At 52.7% G+C, this 20,870-nt stretch overlaps 1 protein-coding gene across 6 annotated transcripts in view; it reads left to right on the forward strand.

The window, feature by feature from the left end:
- MACO1 (macoilin 1) overlaps positions 1-12,781 on the forward strand; it is a 25,347-nt gene extending 12,566 nt beyond the window's left edge. For all 6 annotated transcript variants that reach the window (XM_040086439.1, XM_040086441.2, XM_058423535.1 and 3 more), the window contains 5 exons: positions 5,544-5,702; positions 7,068-7,250; positions 7,898-8,018; positions 9,920-10,094; positions 11,613-12,781. In XM_040086439.1, the coding sequence (XP_039942373.1) occupies positions 5,544-5,702; positions 7,068-7,250; positions 7,898-8,018; positions 9,920-10,094; positions 11,613-11,815 (841 nt within the window). In that variant the 3' untranslated portion in view covers positions 11,816-12,781. The remainder of the gene's footprint in view (positions 1-5,543; positions 5,703-7,067; positions 7,251-7,897; positions 8,019-9,919; positions 10,095-11,612) is intronic.
- Positions 12,782-20,870: the final 8,089 nt, after the last annotated feature.

Consider the following 20,870-nt stretch of genomic DNA (forward strand, 5'->3'; position numbering starts at 1 on the left):
TAAACCTGGTGTGTTTAAATTTCCTGTGGAAATCCTTGTGTGGGAGCCTGGAGCAGGTGGTCACTAATTGCCCAAGGTGAGTTTTGGATGGCAGAAATGAGTCTGCAACAAAACAGGTCGTGTCCTTTGGGAATTCCAGCTCCTGGAGCTCGCTGGGGATGGACAGAGAACACAGCTGTACTCTGAAAGTGCCTTACTCTGCCCTGAGAGGGAATTTAACTTCTTCAGACAAGTGTTTTTGGGATGAGTGGCTACAAATTGGAATTGTGGAATTGTGCTACAAATCCCTGGAGATGTTTCTTGTCCCTGATGTCCTTGTGCAGGCAGCCCAGAGCACAGGGAACACCAAACCCCAGGATCCTGCTCCTGGCTGCTGCCTGAAATCATTCATGAAATCTTGTTTCTGCTCAGCCTGGCTGTGTAACTCCCACACCTCTGGGAGCATAAACTCACCTGACAAATTGGATGGGATGGATGCACTTAAATTTAAAAATTCATGGTGCTTTTTTTATTTTAACCTTGTCAATTATCCCATCCCTGGAGTGCCTGGCATTTGTTCATCATCTTTTCCACTTCCAGGAGTGTTATTCATTCCTGTTATTAAACTTTCAGTCTGCTGAAGCCTGGGAAGGGCTGAGTGAAGTCCTGCATTTGTTCAGGCTCAGGTCAGATCTGCTCAGCTTCCAAATAAAGCTGCTTTTTGTGGCAGTGTGTCCAGCAGCCTGGCAGCAGGACGGCAGAGCCGAGCTGCTTTCCTTTTGTGTCCACACACCACGGCCCCGAGCTGAGTAACCAGGAGCAAATGTGAAATATTCCTGCTGCTGCTGGGTTCTTGGCATTAAAAGGGCTGGAGACAGTTGAGATCAGGAGCTTCTGGAGACCAGGAGTTTCACTGGGCTGTTCACTCTGAAACACTTGATGGGATCTCTCTGGAAGGGTCCAGCTAATTAAGGTTTTTGTGTCTATTTTATACGTACAGTGCTGCTCTGATTGGAAGCTAGGCTTTTATTTTTGCTCTGTCTGGTGGAATGTCAGAGCCTGAGTGCCTGGTGCTGTGGAGAGGAACTTCCTGATGCCCATCCCTGGGAATTGTTCCATCCTTGCTAGCCAGAGCTGCAGGATCCCAGAGGCTCAGGAACCTCTGGGGTTCTGAGACATCACCTGAGGGTGCTGAAATCTGCTCTCGAGCCCTTCATCGCTGAACCTCTGGGCTCTGAGTCTGGTGGCGGGGCAGTGGAGGGATCCCTTGGGGTCAGCCTGGTGTCCCTTTGCACTTCACTGCTGTTTGTCAGCAGCTACAGGACAAACTCATTTTTTACCATGTCACTGCCATGTCTGAGGTGAAACAGATTTAGGGCCTCAATACATGGAACACGTCCAAGCTGTAATTGCTGCAGGATTATTTTTTGTTGTTGTTGTTTCTTGCACGTTGCACAGCAAAACCCACGACCTGCCCCTGCCTTTTAGCACCCTCAAAAACGCCTGAGAGCACACAGAAACCCCGGCAGCGCAGCTTGGCAGAACCGTGTGTATCCACAGAGGTCCTGCCTTTGGCACACGAGGTGACCAACAAGCTGTCTCGTGTGCTAATTATTCCCACAGATAACGAGGACATCTTCTGGCAGTTGGACTGGGAAAATTCTTGGTGAAGCCAAAGCTGCTCTGCCGCATCTTATTTTGCTTTCCTAAAAACGGTGTTACCTGCAGAGAGACAGACTGGGAGGTTTTAATGTGAATTTGTGGCCGTTTGGTGCTAACGCTGTGAGATTTGGTGGCATCGCTGATGGGTGGAGAGGGGTTGGTGCCTGGAGCAGCATTAAAGCAGCAGAAGGTTTCCTGTCTCAGCTGCTGGGGGGTGAGGGCCAGGGATTCCTGCCCCAGGAGGGCAAACACAACAGAAAATCTGGATTGGGAATGTAAAGGAGGAATGTGGGAGCCAATCCCTCCTGCAGAGCCTTCCCAAGGCAGCAGAGTGCTTGCAAACAGAGCAGCCTTTGGGAATGGCAGCTTGGGGCTGAAGGAGGGGGCTCCTGGCCCTTTTGGGGCTGAAGGAGGGGGCTCCTGGCCCTTTTGGGGCTGAAGGAGGGGGCTCCTGGCCCTTTTGGGGCTGAAGGAGGGGGCTCCTGGCCCTTTGGGGGCTGAAGGAGGGGGCTCCTGGCCCTTTTGGGGCTGAAGGAGGATCCTGTTTTTCTGTGAATTCCTGGCTTTTTGGGAGTGAAAGCTGCTCTCCTCAGAGCCTGTCAGTTCGGCAGGAGCAGCTCAGGGCTGCAGGGGCGCAGTGGCCACGTCAAAGGAGCAGAACAAAGGCAGAGCTGGGGCTTTTGGAGAGCATCTCAGGGCCTTGTGGGTGCTTTAAAATGATAATTTTTAGATAAACTGTGTTTCATTCGAGTGCAGTTGCCAGGTGATTGTGGGATGGAGTAAACTGAACAACCAGACATCAATACTGGGGAGCATTAAAGCTGAATCGAGTTGTCTTTAAGTTCATCCATCAATCTCCCCCGAGGTATTTGGGAAAATGCTCCCCCTCAGAGGTGATCCCTGATTAATTCTCCTCACCAGGGATGGTAGGAGGTGCTGCTCAGCCAAGGCAATGGGTAAATCTGCAGTTAGAGGAATGACAAACTGGAGGAATTGACCTCGCTTGTATAAACAGCACAACCTAATCTGCAAGTAAAGCCTCATTAAAAAATCAGCTCTGTGTCAGAGTGAGTGCTGCTGTGTGCAGCAGCAGGGAAAACGTCTTCCAGAACTCGGGGTTTCTTTGCTCCCCCTCCTCTGTAAATAACTTTCTCCAATAAGCCTGGAAATAAGAGACTTAAGCAGCAAATGAAATCAGAGTAAGAATAGCAATAATCTGAGAAACGCTGCTGTGGTGGGTCATTTATCACTGAGGCAGCAGTGCAGCTGTTCAGAGGGGAGGAGGGCAGCTCCCTGCGCTGCTCCCTGCTTGCAGCAGTGATTTTTTTATGGCTTCGTGTTGATTTACCTCGATGTGATTTATTTTGGAGCGGCTTTAGCGTCCTTGTGGGAGAGGTGCCCTCTGTGAGGTGCAAGGAGCCCGTGTGGGTCTGAGGGGTAACTCACTCCTCGTTTGCTTTTTCTTAATGAGGTTGTGGCTGCCTAACTGGGGCAGAGGAACCACCAGGGCAGCCTTTGCATGATGATGGATTATGATCTTCCTCACTGGTTTTGGGGAGACAGGAGCCTGCCTTTGCTCTGCAATTGGCACAAACCAGATGTTCTCTGCTCTGGTGTTTAAAGCCGGAGCAAAATCTTCAGTGTAATGAAAAGGGGTAATTAAAACCTGCTAAAATCTTCCCCTAAAACCTAATTCCCAACAAGCCCATTGATAAAGCAATTTCCGATGGGTTTGTGTAGCATTGACTGGAAAGAGAGGAATTTTCTGTGTTAATTTCTCTGGCCGCTTTGGAGTGACGGTGGGTGTTCCACGCTCCCTGAGCCCCCATCCCACAAAGTCCCTACACACAGAAGGAAAAGCTGTGGCCTGATCTCTGCTCCAGGTCTGCGGGGTTGGCTCCTGCCTGCTCCCTCCCCATGGATCCTGCAGGTTTTCCCACAGCCCCGAACTCACGGCGGTTCCCTGCTGCCAAAAATACAAATTCAGCCTCTCCTGTGCCAGCACCTCTGGGCTGTTCAGAGCTTTGTGTGCTCGGGGCTTCATTTCCTGGAATACTCACCACCCAAAATAAATCCTGGGGTATCTTAGTTTGGCATAGTCTGAGCTATAGGTAAAAGCTATTTACAGCTCTTGTCTTCAGTTATTGCTTCACTGTAGCCGTGGATAATGAAATTTATGGGTCAGTGAAAAGTGGGATTCAGGTGTGTTCCTCTACTTTTATGAAAGCATTTTTTATGAAAACCTGGATTAAAACCAATCAGCTGTTGGCACACCCCAGTCTGGTAGCGCTCCTGCAGCTTCTCACTCTCTTTCATTAAAACATTTGCTCTCTCTCAAACACCGGGCTGCTGCTTTTCTGGCAGGTGAAACGAAACTCTGATCTCTTTGCCCAGCAGCTGCCCTGTCCATCATTTAACACTGCACAGGGTGGCACCACTCCCCTAAAACCAGCTGCTGCTGTTCCCAGTTCGGGGCTGAGGTTGGAATATTTGGTCAGGTTTGCAAATTCTTGCCCTCAGCAGAGCACCGGGTGTCGAAGTGATTTGTGCACTTCCCTTGGAGGTGGGTATTTGCTTTGTGCTCTTACTGTTTGCCTGTAAGTTGATTTTTTTTTTTTTTCTGTTGAAGGGTTCTTTTGCCCATGTATAGCACACTGAAGGAATTCACCTTCCCAGGAGGGCGCTTCCAGAGCTGGGGAGGCAGCTGGGGCTGAGGGTTGAGCTGTCTGGGGTGGCCCAGCCTTTAGAGGCTGCTCCTGGCCCTTCGCTCACCCTCTCGCCTCTCTGGGCTGGTTGGGCTGTTCCAAGCCCACTCCTCTGGGTTCCCAAGCTTTGGTGATTCCACACTCCCCCTCTGGATCCCGTGGCGCAGGATGTTCTCGCTGCTCATCTCTCAGGCTGAGATTTCCCTGCACTGAAGCCCAGAAATGTTTCATTAAGAAATCAAAAAGCTCCAGCTGTTCATCTGCGCTGCTGAGTGTCACTGAGGGCAGCTCTTCTTGGCTTTTGTGATTGTTCTCCTCATCTTAATGTCCCACTGCCACTGATTCGGAATGGAACCCTAGGAAATAAAACCGCCTTCATCTTCTTTACAGGCATTTGAAAACGCTCAGATCAATACTTGGCAGAGCAAAGGAGGATTGTGTGAGAACGGCTGGGGTGTATTTGCTTTAAATAAGTGTGTTTAAAAGGTTGATTATTCACCTGTGATGTGTTTTTATTCTGAGAATCAATAACCTTATTTGTGGGGAGGAAAAAAAATCAAAGGGAGCCGAGTGCCTCTCTCCCGAAACGTGTGTTTTATTTAACAATATTTTAATTAATAAGATTACATGAATCTTTCAGGAACTTTCCAAAGCTGCAATTTCAAATGTAGAGCAGATGGTCTCTGCTCGAGAGCAATTAAAACTAAATTTACTGACTCCTGAGCTGGGGATGACTTGAACACATCCTCGCTCCTCAGCACGCGCGTGGTGTGCCGCAAGGAAACGCCAGCGTGTGGAGGTGACGGTTCTGCAGCGTGGCCACGGCTCAGGCCAGGGTGCCGAACCGAGCTCAGCCTTTGCGGGCGCGAGGAAATCTGTCCCTGCGTGGCTCTGTCCCGCTTCGGAAGCGCTCAGACCGGGGAGGAAACGTTGTAATTCCGTGGGATTTGTTTGAGCCCCTGTGGGGACCCCGAGGCGCGCGTGGCTCTGCACGAGCCGCGGGTGTCGGGCTGTGTAAAAGGCGACGATTCGGCGAGGGCACGGTCCCGGGGAGCTGCGAGAGCCGGTTGTTCGGAGGCTGAGGGTTCCGGGGTTTGGCAGCCGGCGCCAGGTTCGTCCCGCCGTCGGTGCAGAGCGCGCCCGAGCCTCGGGGCCGGGGGCAGGATCCGAGGGCGTGCGTTGGAACTGTCTCTGCAGGTTGGAGCAGGACATCAAGAAGCTGAAGGCCGACCTGCAGGCCAGCAGGCAGGTGGAGCAGGAGCTGCGCAGCCAGGTGAGCTCGCTGAGCTCGGCCGAGCGCGGCAGCCGCGCTGAGATGGGCCAGCTGCGCCAGGAGAACGAGCTGCTGCAGAACAAGTAGGTGGCACGGGCGGGAAGGGGTTAATGGGGGAATGGGCAGGAAGGGGTTAATGGGGGAAATGGGTGGGAAGGGGTTAACGGGGGGGAATGGGTGGGAAGGGGTTAACGGGGGGGAATGGGCGGGAAGGGGTTAACGGGGGGGAATGGGCGGGAAGGGGTTAACGGGGGGGAATGGGCGGGAAGGGGTTAACGGGGGGAAATGGGCGGGAAGGGGTTAATGGGGGAAATGGGCGGGAAGGGGTTAATGGGGGAAATGGGCGGGAAGGGGTTAATGGGGGAAATGGGCAGGAAGGGGTTAATGGGGGAAATGGGCGGGAAGGGGTTAATGGGGGAAATGGGCGGGAAGGGGTTAATGGGGGAAATGGGCGGGAAGGGGTTAACGGGGGGAATGGGTGGGAAGGGGTTAATGGACAGGGGTGTAAACTGGAGAGGGTGTATGGATAATATAGATATAATATAGAATGGGTATAGGTAATATGTATAATATAGAGAGAGAATGTATGTAGGTAATATATATAATATATACAGAAAATATAGCATGTGCATGGGTAATCTATATTATCTATCTAGTATATATATTACCTATGCACAGTCTATATTATCTATATATTATATAGAATGTGCATAGGCAATATATATACTATATAGAGAGAATGGGTAGAGGTAATATGTATAATATATACAGTAGAGAATGCGTACATGTAACATAATGTATATAAAAATATAATGTGTATAAAATAGGTGCACCTGTATCTAAAATAGGTGTACATATAATAGATAATGTGTACAAAATAGGTGCACATATAATAGGTAATGTATACAAATATTATATACAATGTCCCTAAAATAGGTGTCCATATAATAGACAATGTGTATAAAATAGGTGCGCATATAATAGATAATGTATACAAATATATACAATGTATCTAAAATAGGTGTACATGTAATAGACAATGTGTACAAAATAGGTGCACATATAATAGGTAATGTATACAAATATTATATACAATGTGTCTAAAACAGGTGTCCACATAATAGACAATGTGTATAAAATAGGTACACATATATAATGTATATATTTATAAAGAATTTCTAAAAATATAATATATACTTATATATAACATACAATTGTATATTATATACTTATATATAATATACACGTGTATATATACGTAAAAGCCAATATATAAATGCAAAAGCCAGCTGTATTGTCGTTTATAAGAAGTAGGTGCCGCTGCCTAGGGGCTGCAGGGGGGTTTGTGTGAAATGACCCTGACACGGGAGGCAGACCCCGCTGGATCTTAACAAATGGATCTTAACAAATGGATCTTAACAAACGGCCCTGTCCCTGTCCCCCTGCAGATTGCACAACGCTGTACAGATGAAACAAAAAGACAAACAAATGATCAGCCAGCTGGAGAAGAAGCTCAAGGCGGAGCAGGAGGCACGGACCTTTGTAGAAAAGCAGTTAATGGAAGAAAAGAAAAGGAAGAAGTTGGAAGAGGCAACTGCAGCACGAGCCGTGGCCTTTGCTGCTGCTACCAGGTGCTGTGCCCTTGGGGAGCCTTTGGGGCAGGGAGGAGGAGCCTGACTCTGATCTTTTATTAGAAAAAAACAGCTTTTTTTGTGTGGAGAGGATTATCGGTGTTAAAGCAAGGCAGCACTGGGAGCTGTCTTCCCTGGAGCTGAGCCTCGGTGCCTACATGACATTTACACGTGTAAGGGATGAGAGTGCTCTAGATTACCTGCTGCTCCCAGGGCCGTGTCCTGCTCACAGCAGCATCTCCTGGCACGTGGGGACTGGCATCAGGGCTTTCTGCTCTGGCACTGGCCAAAGTGCTGGGATTTTCCTGCTGGGCCAGGGGCTCCCAGTGCTCAGCACGGTGGGCTTGCTGCAGTCCCACAGCACGAGCTGGGGCCACTTGAACCTGCTGGGCTCCAAATGCCTGTAAAGAATCGTTCCTGCTTTTCTGCTCTCCCCATTTCATCACCATCCCAAATCTCCCAACATCTGAGGCGCAGCACTGAGCCCCTTCCTGCACTGTCCCCGTGGGGGGAGTTGTTTAGCTGAGAAGACCAGAGTTGGCTGCTTCTTTTCGTGCCTCAGTTTTTATTTGAATTTTCCCAGTTGCAAGCAGCTGGGCAGTGGCAGCCTCTGGTTACCTCACCTGCTCTGTGCTGTTTCCCTGCAGGGGGGAGTGCACCGAAACCTTGCGGAATCGCATCCGGGAGCTGGAGACAGAGTGCAAGAAGTTAACAATCGACATCAAACTGAAAGAGGATCAGATCAGAGAGCTGGAAATGAAAGTTCAGGTAATGCCACAGCACCAGGGAGAGCTCCCAGCCCTCCCAGATCCCTGGATCTGCAGGAGAGCAGTGCCCGGGGAGTGCAGCTCCTCCAGGGAGAGGAGGGGCCAGAGGCTCAACCCAAACCAGTCCATGGTCCAGAGGCTCAACCCAAACCAGTCCATGGTCCAGAGAGGGGCCAGAGGCTCAACCCAAACCAGTCCATGGTCCAGAGAGGGGCCAGAGGCTCAACCCAAACCATTCCATGGTCCAGAGAGGGGCCAAAGGCTCAATCCAAACCATTCCATGGTTCAGGGAGGCTCCAGAGGCTCAACCCAAACCATTCCGTGTTCAGGGGGGCTCCAGAGGCTCAACCCAAACCATTCCATGTTCAGGGAGGCTCAACCCAAACCATTCCATGGTCCAGAGGCTCAACCCAAACCATTCCATGTTCAGGGAGGCTCCAGAGGCTCAACCCAAACCAGTCCATGGTCCAGGGAGGCTCCAGAGGCTCAATCCAAACCAGTCCGTGGCCCAGAGGCTCAACCCAAACCATTCCATGGTCCAGAGAGGGGCCAAAGGCTCAATCCAAACCATTCCATGTTCAGGGAGGCTCCAGAGGCTCAACCCACACCTTTCTGTTGGTTAAATGGGAATTTTCCCCCCAAACCTGCTGGTCTGTGTGGGCTAAGGGTAGAATCCCCTCCACAGCATTTTTCTCCTGATGCAAGGAGCCTGTGGCTCATTATAATAAATGATAAATTTCACTGAAGGTTGCTAAGTCAGGGCAATCTGGAACACTGGCCAGGCTTTTTAAATTTTTTTTTTTTCTTTGTGAAAGTGCCTGAATATTGAAAATACTTCATGGTAGATGTGCAGCAAACAGGGTTTGTTACAGCTGAGGAGCTCAAGTGTGTGCCCTTATTCCTGTCCTAAAGATGTGCTCAGACTGACAATCTGCATGAAAATGGATTTTTAATGCCTCTTCACAGCCCACCTGGTGCTGCTGTGGACTCGTTTCCCACTCACAGGTGCAGCCTCGTTGTCCCTGGATTTACCAAACCCTCCACAACAAGTGGGGCTTATCCGTGGAGTGTTTGAGCACGGCTTTCAGATAATTAAACCCAGCTTTAATTAAGCTTTTTCATTTTATGCATTTTAGCATCTTCAAGCTGTTAGAGAAGCTTTTTGTTGCAGGCATTAACATTTTCCCCTTTGCACTGTTGTCCCTCCATTTGAAGGTACAGAATATTTTTGTATTATTTTTTTTTCCCCAGCCACAGGTTGCCTGCCTCTTACATCCAGGATAATTGCTCCCTGTTTTTCTTTCTCCTTAATTTCTGGCATTGCAGCACAGTGAGGTTTAATGTCACCTAAAAATAATCCCTTTAATCAGCCATTTAGGTTGGATTTTAGGAAAGCCTTTTCCATGTTGTCCTAAAGCCTCGGAAGGGGCTGCCCCAAAACCATGGATGTGGTTCCTGGGGATGGATTTAAATTGGATTTGAATGAGCCCTTGTGTGATTCCAGCCTGGCTGGGGGTTCTGAGGAGCTCAGCTCCCTCCTGGAAAAGGGGTTTGGGCTTTTTGGGTGGAGGGCTGAGACCCAGAGCACATGGTGCTGTAGTTATGGCTTTAATCACTTGCAGGGTGCCACCTGTAATTACCGGAGGTGATGCTGGCAACCTTCATTAACCAGCATTTTAATTAATACCAGGCCCGGTGTGGGGAAGGGGCAAAGGCTCCTGGGGCTCTCTGCTGTGTAAAGTCCCCGGGATGGCATTTTTTTCCCCCCCAGGATGACATTTTTTTCCCCCCCAGGATGACATTTTTTTCCCCCCCAGGATGACATTTTTTTCCCCCCCAGGATGACATTTTTTCCCCCCAGGATGACATTTTTGGCCTTCTCATCCCCGTTTTTCCCTGCAGGAGCTGAGGAAGTACAAGGAGAACGAGAAGGACACGGAGGTGTTGATGTCGGCGCTCTCGGCCATGCAGGACAAGACCCAGCACCTGGAGAACAGCCTGAGTGCAGAGACCAGGATCAAGCTGGACCTGTTCTCTGCCCTGGGAGATGCAAAAAGGCAGCTTGAGATTGCCCAAGGTACCTGGGGGCTTCCATTCCACACAGACTGGGGGAAAATCCTGGGATTTTGTGGCCCCCGCTCAGCTCTCAGAGGGAATTTGGCGTTTCCAGCTTTGGGAAGGTGGAGCTTAAACATCTGACCTCACCTTCCCAGCCCACCAAACTGATAACAGACACTGCAACAGGTGCTTAAATTAATTCATGGTTATTTCCTGTGTTTTATAATTACAGAGAGAGGGAGATCTTTTAAAGCTCTGACAGAACTCTCTCTTTGAAAGAGATCAATTAATTAAATTAGTCCCGTTACTAAGCTGTCGTCCTTTCATCCTAATATTAATATTTTACTACTCCTCAAGTAAATAAAACCTGAATTTGGGGAGAACCCGACCTATTTTAAGCCTCAGAGGCGAGGGGAGCGTGGGCACTGCTGGTGGTGCCAGCAGAGGGAGCAGAAAACCGACAAAAAACCCAGCCCAGGCTCGGTGCAGCTGTGCAAACCGAGGAGCAGCACTCAGTAACTTTGCATTTAGCACCAGTTTAATTTCCCTGCAGAGGGTTGCTTGACTGCAGGAATATTTAATTAGAGGGAGAAATTGTTTGGGTTTTGTTTCAGCGGTGGGTTGTTTTCGTCAGCCGCTGTCAGGAATTGCTGTGGAAGCTCAGTGAGAGATGACGGGAACGGGACAGTTTGGAGAATGAACCAGGATTTGTGAGGAGTTTGGAGGAGGGGAATGGCAAAAGGCAGAAAAAATGGCAGAGAAAGGAGATGAAATAGAAATAATCTTTGGGGGTGGCGCAGCAGTGAGCCCAAACAGCGCAGGATTACAGCGGGAGCGCCGAGTTTGTTCTGTGGAGATGGGAGCTGGTTAAACCCTGAGCGCAGAGCAGCGGCTGCACACCTGGTGCCTCTGGGGCTGCGGGAGCAGGGGAGGTTTGGGTCTCCTGGGGAGCAGCTGCACACCTGGTGCCTCTGGGGCTGTGGAACAGGGGAGGTTTGGGTCTCCTGGGGAGCCCAGAGCCACAGCTGCACGCCTGGTGCCTTTGGGGCTGCGGGAGCAGGGGAGGTTTGGGTCTCCTGGAGAGCCCAGAGCCGCAGCTGCACACCTGGTGCCTCTGGGGCTGCGGGAACAGGGGAGGTTTGGGTCTCCTGGAGAGCAGCTGCACACCTGGTGCCTCTGGGGCTGCGGGAGCAGGGGAGGTTTGGGTCTCCTGGAGAGCCCAGAGCCGCAGCTGCACACCTGGTGCCTCTGGGGCTCTCAGGCTGTGGGAGCAGGGGAGGTTTGGGTCTCCTGGGGAGCAGCTGCACACCTGGTGCCTTTGGGGCTGCGGGAGCAGGGGAGGTTTGGGTCTCCTGGGGAGCAGCTGCACACCTGGTGCCTTTGGGGCTGCGGGAGCAGGGGAGGTTTGGGTCTCCTGGGGAGCCCAGAGCCACAGCTGCACACCTGGTGCCTCTGGGGCTGCGGGAGCAGGGGAGGTTTGGGTCTCCTGGGGAGCCCAGAGCCGCGGGTTGTGAGCGCTGCGCTTTGCCGTCCGCAGGGCAGATCCTGCAGAAGGATCAGGAGATCAAGGACCTCAAACAGAAGATCGCAGAGGTGATGGCAGTGATGCCCAGCATCACCTACACCGCAGCCACCAGCACCCTGAGCCCCGTGTCCCCACATTATTCTTCCAAATTCGTGGAGCCCAGCCCCTCTGGACTCGACCCCAACGCCTCTGTCTATCAGCCCCTGAAGAAGTGAAAGGATGCCAAGGTTCTCTCTGCCCTCGGGGTCTCTTGCAGTCCAGATGAAATTGTTTCCTGTGGGACTGTGTTTGTTGTCGTTTCCAGCAGGAGAAAAGAGCGTTGACTAGAACTGCCCGTCGGTTTTTCTTGTAAATTTTTAGAAAACCTCACAGAACTTTGCGATTTATTTTCCTTGGCCAACGCATTAAAAACGATTCTTGGTTTTCAAGTAGCCAATTTTGCCTTTTTATGTACTCTTGCATGGTTTCCTCTTGAAAAAGAAAAAAAAACAAACAAAAAACAACACAGGGCTTTGCTTGGTTTTCAACCCTTTCTCCTCAGTTTTTTTTATTTAACGATCAAATTGGATTCGCAGATTCATCCAGGGAGGAAAACCCTTCAGTTTTCCCAGTGAAAGGGTTAAACAACCCAACAAAGCTTTGATTTATCGATGTATTAAATACAAACACGTGGATGTTGCAGAAGATAATTTGATTTTTTCCCCCCCTCAAAGGACCAAACAAATTCCAGGGGCGTTGTTGAAGGGAAGGAATAAAGAATAGCTGATGATGTGACGGTGGTTGTCGTGTGAAGTATTTATATCCCCATTGGTGGTTTTTTTTTTAGTCATTGAGAATTGCTAATCAGTCTCGTTCACAGTGCCTTGGGAAAAGACATTTCAAGAGGAAACTTGATGGTTTAAACTCATTTTCCCCCCCCTTCACTGTCATCCAGCTTCTGTATCAAAGCTCGTTGGGGGCCTGCTCAAGCTGCTCGTGGTGGTTTGGTGTTGAGCAGGAGCCAGGCTCCAGGCTCTGTTTCTTTTGGTCCAAACTCAGCAGTCGTTGTGCCCTTGGTGGTTCTGCCCTGGGAGGCTCCGGGTCCCTCCGGGGGAGTGGAGGTGGAGCTGTGCAATGTTCTGTACACGAGAGACTGTAAAGCTGCCCAATAAAAGCCGCAGTTCTGGGGGTTTTTTATTTCATTCACCTGTCATTGACACTTTATCTCCCCTTCTGTCTGAGTGGTTTCCAGCCAAGGAGTTGGGGTTTTGTTTTGTCAAGGAGTTTTCAAGGAAGCTCACAAATGGCACAAGGTTAAAAAGGAAGAGTTTTTGCACTGCAGTGGGTCAGAGCTTGGGAGGGCTGCGAAGCCAAGAGGAAATCCAGACTTTGGGGTTTTGCAAAGATGCAGTGGACTCTGAAAAAAAAAAATTATTTTTTTTTTTTTAATTATGACATTAATTGGCACATTGCCTCATGGGACAACAACAGCTGAAAAAGGAGCAGGGCACTGAAGTCGATAGAAAACCCCAGCTCCGTCCTCTCAGTGCCAGAGCCGCCCTGGGCTCAGGTGTGTGCTGCTGTGATTTGTTTTGGAACCTCCCTGTGTCGTGGTCGCTCACAGCTGTCAGGGGTTTTCCATCCCTGTGCAGAACATGGAATATTTGTCCCTGAGTTTTTTGCTGCCCCTCGGGCACTGGTTTTGTTCAGTACTTGGTCATGGCTGCATCCTTTTTTTTTTAATTCCCTATGGGGTTTACAAAGAATAAACATTTTCTTGCAGATAAAAAGAAATATTTTTTTTTTTTTTTCCTTTTCAACTGCCCTGATGCAGAAGCACAAAGGAGGTGTTTGGTTTGTATTCCAGGTAAGTTTTTCCTTTTGCAGCAGTGAAGCAGAAGGAGGAGCAGCTGTTTTTTGGGTTCCTGTGTAAAATTAGGAGCTTCCCCTCTCTGTGGGCTCTAAAAACAGGGGAAATCAGGTAAATTTGAATTTTTAGAGGCTTGCAGAAGTCTGTAACTTTGGCCCTTGTCCTTTTTCAGACACAAAGCAGGACAGGAGCAGCTTCTCCCCGGTTTTCCTTTTCTGCCCAATTTTGTGTTGTGAAATCTTCTGTTGGGAGTCCTGCAGTTGGATTTGGCTCCTGCAGTTTTGGCCTCCAGGTAAAAATCCTTCGGGTACCAGGAAATTCCAACCTGCTGGAGGCACTGCCACGACTTCCCTGAGGCATCTTGATTATTTTTATTATCTTTACCTTTTTCATTTTTATTCCGAAGCCGCCACCACTGTGCCACACGCATGGACTATTTCCAGTCCAGCCCCATTCCCGTGCCCAGGAGCTGCTCCAAACATTTTCTTTTCGAGGACATTTGTATGCAACAGATGGATTTTCTGCGCTCCAACCCCCCCAAAAATCTCTTTCCAATAACAGCGAATGGGTGTTCGGTGGAAAATGAAAGGAAAAATTCCTTCGTGTCCTGTCCCCGACAGCCACGAGAGGGCTCAGGACGCCTTGGATGAGCCTGGAAACCAAACCCTGAGCTCTCCCCGGCCCCACGGCCTGGAAAAATTCCTTTGTTGTTTTTTTCCCCCTAAATACGATGTCTGAATGTAACTTCGCAGCGTGGTCGTTGTGTGAAGGAAGAGGAAATTTATCCTTGGATGTGAGCTCAGGTTTTTTGCCCACAGCAGCCAAACTCCAGTAGCAACAAAAGGAATACTTAAATTACTCCTGTTTTAAATCAAAATCAACAAAAGGAATACTTAAATTACTCCTGTTTTAAATCAAAATCTGGTCTCTTCTGCTGATTGGTCCCTGATCAATCGGGAGCATTTCCTCCTGGCTTTTTCCAGCATTGATCTTTCCCAGCAGCTGCATAAACCAACATTATCGATTTCCCCCTCTGCAATTTCTGCGTTTCAGCTGCCCTGGCCGTGCCTGCCCTGCCCTGACCCGGCTGAGGGAGCGGAAAAAAACAGGAAAAAACCAGAAAAAAACAGAAAAGAGCCAGGGGAGAGGAGGGGAGAAGCTCATCCCGGCTGGAAGAGCTGATCTGGGTGACTGTGGGTGTTCTATTTGTTCTGTCCCGCACAGGAGCGTCGCTCCTGCCTGGCAGAATGCTTTGGGCTCCTCCTGGCTTTGGGGATTTTGAATTCTTTCTGAATTCCTGGGGCTCTCAGCGGCTTCCCCAAGCCAAGGCCATCCCTGAGCTGAGAGCTGAGGCCTCCCCGATGGAGCAGCCCCCTCCTCTCCTCAGTCCAGGGTTCCCTCTCTTCCTTCCAGAGTTCCTTCTCCTCCTCTCCTCATTCCAGAGTTCTCTCTCCTCATTCCAGAGAGTTCCTTGTCCTCTCCTCTCCTCTTTCCAGAATTTCTTCTCCTCTCCTGTCCTCATTCCAGAGTTCCTTCTCTCCTCTCCCTCTTCCTCTCTTCCTTCCAGAGTTCCTTTGCTCCTCTCTCCTCATTCCAGAGTTCCTTCTCCTCTCCTCATTCCAGGTTTCCTTCTCTCCTCCCCTCCCTGGCTTTTGCAGCAGCTGCAGGAAGTCCGGAGCCTGCACCGGTTGCATTTTGGGCTGCAGGGCTGCCAGCAGCAGGGTTTCTCTCCGGAAGGGGCTGAGCCCGGTGCTTGGCAGTTAATAATCTGTGTAATTACAGCTCCAGCACCTTCAGAGAGCACGGAGGAACCCAGGCACCTTCCCTGCCTCACGTTTATCCATTCATTTATTCCTCCCCCAGCTGCCAGCGGAATCCGTTCCGGAGGCACCTGTTGCTCCCGGTGGAGCCAGCGGATTCATAAAAGCCTTAATTATTAAAGCAGCAAACGCTCCCTGGTGAGTGTTTGCTGCAGAGTTAATGTTTGATGGGGGAAGGTCACCTGGGCAGGATCCCTGGCTGCTGAGAGCAGGGAGGGCGCAGTGAACGAAATTCCCTTCTCCTGGCTCCCCCTGAGCATCCCCCGAGCCTGGAGCGAGGGCTGCTCTGCCAGGGGACAGCTCAAACACCGCAGCTCCCAGCTCTGCATGCCCTGGGAGAAATCCCAGCAGGAATTTCAGCTCCTCCTGGGCTGCCCTGAGCCGGGCAGGGGCACTCCCTGCACCCCAAAAAAAACCTCAGGAGTGATCCCGGTCCAGGGGTGCAAGGGGCAGCAGGGGCGGCTGCTCTGTGCTCCCAGCCTGTGCTGGGATGGTGGGAGAAAGGTCCCACAGGCACTGGGCTGTAAAAAAACCCTGCCTGGGCTGGGGGTGTCACCCCAAGACTCTGCCTGGGCTGGGGGTGTCACCCCAAGACTCTGCCTGGGCTGGGGGTGTCACCCCGAAACTCTGCCTGGGCTGGGGGTGCCAGCCCAAAACCCTGCCTGGGCTGGGGGTGCCACCCCGAAACTCTGCCTGTGCCTGCCCAGGGACAGTCGTCAGGTGAATGGCACCAGCAGGGACAGCCCTGGCCATCCCCAGCAGGATTTCTCTCCTTTCCTTCCCCATCCCTGCAGGATTTCTCTCCCCATCCCAGCAGGATTTCTTTCCCTTCTCTCCCCATCCCAGCAGGATTTCTTTCCCTTCTCTCCCCATCCCAGCAGGATTTCTCTCCCCATCCCAGCAGGATTTCTTTCCCTTCTCTCCCCACCCCTGCAGGATTTCTCTCTCTCCCTTCTCTCCCCATCCCTGCAGGATTTCTCTCCCCATCCCAGCAGGATTTCTTTCCCTTCTCTCCCCATCCCTGCAGGATTTCTCTGTCCCCTCCTGCCCCTCTTTCCCAGCCCCTCAGGGTCACGCTGAGCCCCGGCCTCTCTCCGTGCTGGAGCCGCTGGAAGGGTCGGGAGTGGCAGCAGGATTCTGGCCGTGATCCCGCTGCGGCCGAGCCCCGAGCTCTCCCCGTTGCAGGCAGGGCCTTTAACCCGGCTGTGCTCTGAAGCTGGCTTTTCTTCCTGCTCAGAACGAGGATGATAAGAACAACCCTGGGAGAAGAAGGGCGTTGTCCCTGGCTGGCCGAGCCCGGTGTTGTTAGAGCAGCGGATGTTTGACCCCAAGGATGAAAACAAAACCCTTTAGGGCCGAGCCTTGCCCGTGGCTGCTGGGCTTTGGGCTCCAGAGAGGATTCCAGCAGCCGCTGCCTGGTCCCTGCCTCCTTTGGGAAATGGGAGTGACCGGAACAGCCCAGAAAAGGCCAGAAAAGTTCATTTTTTCCCCCGGTTCTTTGGGTTTTCCACGTGACCCGGGGAAGCAGTGCCAGCGCTCGGAGCAGGGCCCACGTGCAGGGGAGGTTTTTATTAATTATTCTGGAACTGCTCCGAGAAACAAACGCAGGTTGCCATGGCAGCGCCAGCAGCGCCAATGTCACCTCGGTTCTGAGATGCTTTCATGTTCCCAACAACAATTCCCGTTCTTTTTGGAAACAGACAATGGGAAAACATCCCAGGGGAGGGGAGGTGGGGCCTGGGCCAGGACGAACTCGGTGTCCCCTGGTTCCGACTTTGTGCCCGAAGGGGAGAGGGCAGGGGGAGCTCCGTGACTGGTTTGGGAACAGGAACGTTCCTGCCCCGTCCAGGGCTGGGGGTGCCCACGGGTCAAACAGCAGCAGGGTCAAACATCAAACAGGGGCTCAGCAGCTGCCTCAGAGGATTTGTCTGGAATAAATCGAGACCCTGCCCGGGAGAGGGAACGGGAGAGCAGGAGCGCTGAGGATTGGTAATGCCGCTTTAATGAATGCAAAAATTCAAATTATTGGAGAGCAGCGAAGAATTCCTGTAATGAACGCCTGGGAGCTGAGCTCTCGCTGCCCCTGGCGCTCCTCCGTGCCAGGCAGACGGTGACCTTCTCACCTCTTCATCCTGGTGAGCCCCCGGCGCCTGCCCTGCCCCAGCGCTGCAGCCTCTCTCTGCTCCGAGCTGTCCCAGAGCTCCAAAGCTCCCGGGGGCGTTTGCAGCAGCAGCAGCTGCGCAGGGCCGGGTGCAGCCGCCAGCTGCTCGAACCGCGGCTCTGCGGGGCCGGGCAGCGCCTGGAAGCTCAAAAGGGCCCGAGGCAGCTCCAGCTCCCTGCTGGTGCCTCCCCGGGGAGCTGCTCCCCGTCCCGGCCCTGTCCTGCGCGTCCTGCTGCTGCTTCCAGCCCTGCCGGGAGGAGCTCAACATCTGTGCACCTCTGCCAGGGGGAGATGAACATCTGTGCACCTCTGCCAGGGGGAGATGAACATCTGTGCACCTCTGCTGGGAGGAGATGAACATCTGTGCACCTCTGCCAGGGGGAGATGAACATCTGTACACCTCTGCCAGGGGGAGATGAACATCTGTGCACCTCTGCCAGGGGGAGATGAACATCTGTGCACCTCTGCTGGGAGGAGATGAACATCTGTGCACCTCTGCCAGGACCGTGCTGAACATCTGTGCACCTCTGCCGGGAGGAGATGAACATCTGTGCACCTCTGCCAGGAGAAAAGAGAAAAGAAAAGAGAAAGAAAAGAAGAAAAAAGAAGCCAGCGATGACCAGGAGCTGCAGAAGAGGGTGTGGTGACTTTCTGGAGCGGTCAGTGCCTGCACGGGCAGGGCCCAGCTCTGCAGCCGCGGTTCCAGGTTTTCTATTAAAAGCTGCAAACCCCGGAGTCAGCTCCTCCCCCGGATCCGGAGATCTTTTAAAAAATAAAAAAGGTCATATTTCTCTGCTCGCTGTGTGGATTTGTGGATTTTTGAACTCGTGTTCTTCATATTTCCAACCACAAGAATCCCGAAAGCGCGTGTTTTAACGGAGAGGGAGCCTTGTAACCCGATAGCATCACCCGGGGGCCGAGTGAAACTGCGGGGCTTGTGAGAACAGGCTCCTGCCGGAGCTGAAAGCGCAGCCGGGGCTCAGACGAGACCTCTGCGTGCCCGGGCTCGGCACCGAACGTGTATTTCCTATTTCCAGCTCTCCCCGCAGCCCTGCTCCACGGGAAGAGCGTCCAGGCGCAGAAATCCCGGCTGGAATCCCCACGCGGGGCTGCTCACGGGGGTGTTCCAGCGCACGCAGAAAACCCGGGCTGAGGAGATTATCGGGGTCAAACACGGCCGCGGAGATGCTCACCGTTATTATTAGCTCCGGAATCTGCCCTGGCACAGCGCGGGCTCTGCCCTGCTCTCCTCTCCTCTCACGGCCGCCCCGCCGCTTTCCCTCTGCCCGAGCTCCGGGGGAGAAGCGACACCGGGGACGGCGAAAAGCGCCCGCGGGGATGCGGGGCCGGGAACAGGGCGCGGAAAATCGGCTCGGAGGGACAGAAATCACACCGGGAATGCGGGGGGACGGCAGGGGAGAGGGCAGAGCAGCGCTGCTGCGGGCAAAGGGAACCCCGAGGGGTTTCTGAAGGGGAAAATTGATCCCGAAGCATGTTAATTGACTCATTAACAAACTGTTAATGACTGCGGTAATTGGAGTCCTAAGCACGCCTATAAATTAGATTTTGGGTTCACTCGGGCCTGGTGGGGTGAGCTGAGGTGATTCCCGAGCTGGGGGCAGCTCAGCCCCTCCTGGGACCCTGCAGGAGGAACCGGGGGGATTTTGGGATCCTGGGGACAGGGACACAGCAGGGATTTTGGGATCCTGGGGACAGGGACACAGCAGGAGGATTTGGGATCCTGGGGACAGGGACACAGCAGGGATTTTGGGATCCTGGGGACAGGGACACAATGAGGGGATTTGGGGATCCTGGGGATCCTGGGGCAGGAGGGGGACAGAGGAGATTTCCCCCAAAATCGCTGCTCTGCAGGCTCAGGACTCCGAGAAACAAAAGTAAATAAAGCTTTGGCCGTCCCTCCCCTCAGGACCTGCCAGTCCCGGGGTTTCTCCTCGGGAGGAAAGCCTGGAATACAAATACAACACCCAAATAAAAAACACCCAAATAAAAAACAACGCCCACCCAGGGAAATGGGTGTGGAGCAGCACTTTTGAGCTGCCTTCCGATTTTTTTTTTTTTCCCTTAATTTGTTTTCCCAAAACAAGAAGATTTTCAGCTGCAGTGGTGACACCCAGGGAGCCACGTCTGAGCCCCGGGATGGATTCGGTGGGAAAACTCCTCTGGATGGGGCAATAACAGCCCCGAGGGGCCGAAAGGAGCGGCAGGGACGGGCTGGGGGCGGCGGGGGGATCCGTCCCCTCCGGGCCCCGTGGGATTGCCGTGGGAAGGAGCAGGAGCAGGAGCAGGAGCAGGCCGGGATTTCTCCCGCGCTGATGCCGAAGGCAGAGCCAGGAGGGGAAATCCCAGCCCCGGGCGGAGCTGCAGGAGCCTCTGGCGATAAAGGACAGCCCAGGCCTCTCCCAGCGCAGAGCTGAGCCCAGCGCGGGTTACAGGGACTGTTGAGCTTGGCTTAAACCCCTGCAGCTGCCAGCTCTGAGTGGGAGCAGAGACGCTCCCGGGGGTTTTGCGCGGGGCAGGGGCTGTGGGAGCGCTTTGATTTCTTCCTAGCACGGCGATTTTGGGGGATTTTTGGTGCTCCGGGAATTTTCTCCTTCCAAGTGTCGGTCGCCGCCCCCAGCTCAGCCTCACACGCCCAGGGTCAGAGCAGGCGCTGAGCGGGGACAGAGCAGTGGCTCCGTCCCAGTCCGGGCTGGGAGTTTGGGATTCGCTCTCTCGCGTCCCGGGGGCAGGAACTCGGTGTCAGCGCCCGGCCTCAGCTCCCAGCTACAGACCCGAGAGGGAAACGTGAAAACCGAGCTAAAACCGGGATTTTGCAATTACACAAATGTTTCTGTGAATAATAGGCTTTGGGAGGCATTAGTCTCCAAATCCCAAACATGGGGTTTAACCTCCTCATTATTATCCCTTTAATTTCGGAAAGCCTTAATCTTCCGTTCCACTCCCTCCAGAGCAGTTGGTGACGTGTGCTGGGGATGAACTCCCGAGATGTCCCGGGATATTGGGATATCCCACCCCGGGCCGGGGGCACCCCGGCTTTTTTGGGGTCACCTGAGCGTGCAGAGGGCGGAGGGGGTTCCTCACCCTGAATCCGAGCGGGGAAAGGGGGGATCCCTGTGGAGCTGCGCCCCACAGGTGTCAGAGGAGGGATCTGGGGGGAAGATCCGTGGGGAGAAGCAACCCCCGATTTTGGGGGGCACCCAGAGCCCCGGGGTGTGGCCGGGTCACGGTGTCCCCGCGGTGCTGTGGGACCTGGGGAACCCCGAGGAGCTTTGGGGACCCTGCACAGCTTTAGGGTCCCTGAGGAGCTTTGGGGACCCCGGGGAGCTTTGGGGACCTCCAAGGAGGTCTGGGGGAGTTCTGGGGACGCCGCACAGCTTTAGGGTCCCCGCACGGTTTTTGGGACCCTGCCCAGCTTTAGG

This window comes from Hirundo rustica, chromosome 25 (genome assembly GCF_015227805.2).
Source record: "Hirundo rustica isolate bHirRus1 chromosome 25, bHirRus1.pri.v3, whole genome shotgun sequence".
Classification (NCBI taxonomy): Eukaryota; Metazoa; Chordata; class Aves; order Passeriformes; family Hirundinidae; genus Hirundo; species Hirundo rustica.